Source organism: Mesitornis unicolor, unplaced genomic scaffold, assembly GCF_000695765.1.
Source record: "Mesitornis unicolor isolate BGI_N332 unplaced genomic scaffold, ASM69576v1 scaffold10539, whole genome shotgun sequence".
Taxonomy (NCBI): Eukaryota; Metazoa; Chordata; class Aves; order Mesitornithiformes; family Mesitornithidae; genus Mesitornis; species Mesitornis unicolor.
In genome coordinates this window covers 93,429-96,443 of record NW_010207253.1, presented here as the reverse complement: position 1 = coordinate 96,443, position 3,015 = coordinate 93,429, and the positions used below count along the sequence as shown (strand labels likewise).

The window sequence follows — 3,015 nt, the reverse complement described above, 5'->3', positions numbered from 1 at the left end:
TTTTTTTTTTCATGTATTAAAATGCAACCTATTGTCAGAAAACTTCTTGAGCAATTTAGGACAGACACAGAAAGAGGATTTTATTCAGTGAAAAATAAGGATTACATGGGCAATATTGTAACACGTGCTGAAAAAAGGGAGAGAAAATTGATGAACAATCAAAAACAGATGAAAAGTCTCCTGTATGAAAGAAAGCAGAATCTTGGCAGATTATTATGTACATGGAGGAGGAAAGAGAGACAAACTGAACATATTGAATTGAATATATATTCAGTTCAGTATATTCTATTGCTATACATAACTATCACCATTTATTTTCAGAGTGGGGAAATTGCCACCTTGTACAATTTACTACTCTTGTGCAAGGTGGTTGTTAAGTAGGACTTTGTGCAGCAATGTTGTACAAATGAAATCACAGCTAATATTATTTTATTTCAGGTCTATTTCAAGGATAATAAAAAATAATGGGAGTGTTCTTTTGTGGTACATATTCAGTTGTATGAATAATTTGGAATACACCTTTTTTTTTGCAGGAGGAGGGATGGGAAAAGCATATTCATACAAGTTTGCTAAACTCATAAACTAGGGATGCTAAAGCACCATCTTTCAGTGGCAGATCCCTGTACACAGATGGAGTTGCAGGAAAGTCAGTAGGACTTGGCACATGTCCTGATTTGTGTTTGATTGAGGGGGAACAGGGGAGGGGGACAGAGAGACTGATTTTAGGACCAGTGCCTAGAAATTAATGCAGAGCAATTAAATTTACATCTCATAAACTATAAGCATTTGGTAGAAATCAGTGGGATTGCCAAAAGTATGTTAATATCTTGGAGCAGGAAACCCACTGGGTCTTAAAAAGCATTCCAATGGCACTTTGAAACTTGTATCATGTATTAAATTACCTATTACATTTAATTATAAGTTAATTCATAGAAAATATTACAGTGAATGAATACTTTGCTCATGTCTTTAAGTTAGCTTCTTCAGTTTGGTTTGCAAAATAGAAAGCTTAACAATTTCAGTGAAGAGTTATTTTTCCACTGAAACAAGAATTTGTTTCTACATGTTTTAGGTGCAAAAAGGGTTGTTTTCTATTTGCATATCATCACATTTTGCACTCAAAAGATGTATTTTTTTCTTGTAACTTGAGTACAGCTAAAAATAACCTCCACCTCTATTTACTTTCTTGTTAGAAATGAAGGGAAAAGAAAAAAATTTCATGTTATTGGGAGCATAATCTTTTATTGCTAAACACCTAGGTCATATATACTGCAGGTTTTTTTTAATGGGTCTGAGAAATAAGTGCTGGAAAAGTTAGTAAGAAAAAACTTATGTGATCTCAAAGCACTTCAAGGAGACATAGGTGATGTCAAAAATAAACATGAATGGCATAAAGCAATACCAAGAGCAGGAAACAATTTACTTATGCTGTTAATTATCAATATGTTTTCCCCCACATCAACTAAATCTTTCCTCAACTCTAAGTGCTTGGAATAAGCTACCTTATTTAGGAGGCTGTGAGAGTTTAATTGTACAGATGAGGACAATCTGTCCAGCTTTTGGGCCTCTGAGCTACAGCTGCCCATAGTCACAGCCCACTTCAACAGGCTTTGCTGTTCAGCAGAGCTGGAGCAGCTCCCCTGCCTACAGTCTGGGGACTGGGGATTGCCTCCAGTGCAATGTAAGATAGCTGCTGAGGAAAATAAGCTTTGCTGAACCAGTTGGAAAAGTGTAGGATTTTTTAACCCACATGTTCTCTATGAGCTGGAGCACCTTGTGCTTTATATAAAGTGTTTGCCTTGAGGTAAAAGGGCTTTGCTGAATATGGAAAAATCAGCAAAACCTATTGGCCTTTCCCCAAGAATAAATTAAAACTAAAACTGCAGCCTCTCAAAAGCAAGTAAGAAGCTAATAATAAAACTCTGTGGCATCATGCCCATAAATTCCCTTGGAGTAGAAGGTTGGGAAAAAAGCCAAAATAAGTAAATTCCACTTGAGTTACCTGCTTGCCTGCCCAAGGTACCTAAGTAGGAAAGAGACTAATGTAAGCCCTATGATTGAGTGCAATCAGACACCTGAAGTTTGAAGTGACCTCCTGGATCACTGTAGTAGGACACTGTGGTGCTTTGAGTGTCCTAAGCAAGTAGAGTCATGGAGTGCCAGGTTTGGTGGTTGCTTCTTCAATTAGAGAAGGCTCTCATTTCTGTGGCTGTTCCACACTACCTGTAATATAATCAAGAGTTTTCTTTAAAAAACATAAAACCAAAAAAAAGCTTTCTGAAACAAGTCTTTCCCAGGAAGCCAGTGCTGGTCCTTTTCTGGTTCAGGCAGTTATGCTCCAGCTCATATGCAAGGCTTTGCAGTGCTGGTCATTAAATGAGGGACATCTAAGTGTCAAGGTCTGCACGTGGGCTCAGTGTCTAACTCCCCTTTCAGCTGATGCAGTCCAGTCACAGCAGGCAAATGGGGAGTAGGGGAAGTTTCAGACTAACAGACACAGAAACAAGCTAAAAGCAGTATCCCATCCCAGCCATTCCACAGTGTGGCAATGAGCAAAAGGCTTCTTACAGAAGGGAAAGTATGAATGTTCTCCTGTACTGTGAATTCAGGTGAAGGTATTTGGCTAGAATTACAGCAGGAAGTACGAGACATAAAAAGCAGTTGATTCATAGAAATTTAGAAATGTAAAGGGAGAAAGAATTTTATTTTTTTACTTCTAAAAATGGGAGGAGAGGTGAAGGTGAGAAAGATAACATTACCTTTCTGCTTAAGAAAATGCCAGGAAATACACAAAAGATTCATTATGTATTTGGAGAAATGAAAGTTCCATAAAAAATAAGTTAAATCCTTATTCTCCCCTTTTCAGAGATGATTCTTCCAGTGGTGCTCCTGTGCCTCACAGCTGTGCTGCCTCCATCCACTGGAGAGGTAAGATCCACACTTTGTACTCAGAAAACCTGGGTGGGACCAGAAGCACTCATGGTCTGACTGATTTTGGCTCTTCTTATGCACACC

The 3,015-nt window shown here is 38.1% G+C and overlaps 1 protein-coding gene across 1 annotated transcript in view; it reads left to right on the top strand.

The window, feature by feature from the left end:
- The first annotated feature begins 2,868 nt into the window (after positions 1-2,868).
- CRISP2 (cysteine-rich secretory protein 2) overlaps positions 2,869-3,015 on the top strand; it is a 43,167-nt gene continuing 43,020 nt past the window's right edge. Inside the window, exon 1 of the mRNA XM_010192068.1 lies at positions 2,869-2,928. Within this exon, the coding sequence (XP_010190370.1) occupies positions 2,869-2,928 (60 nt within the window). The remainder of the gene's footprint in view (positions 2,929-3,015) is intronic.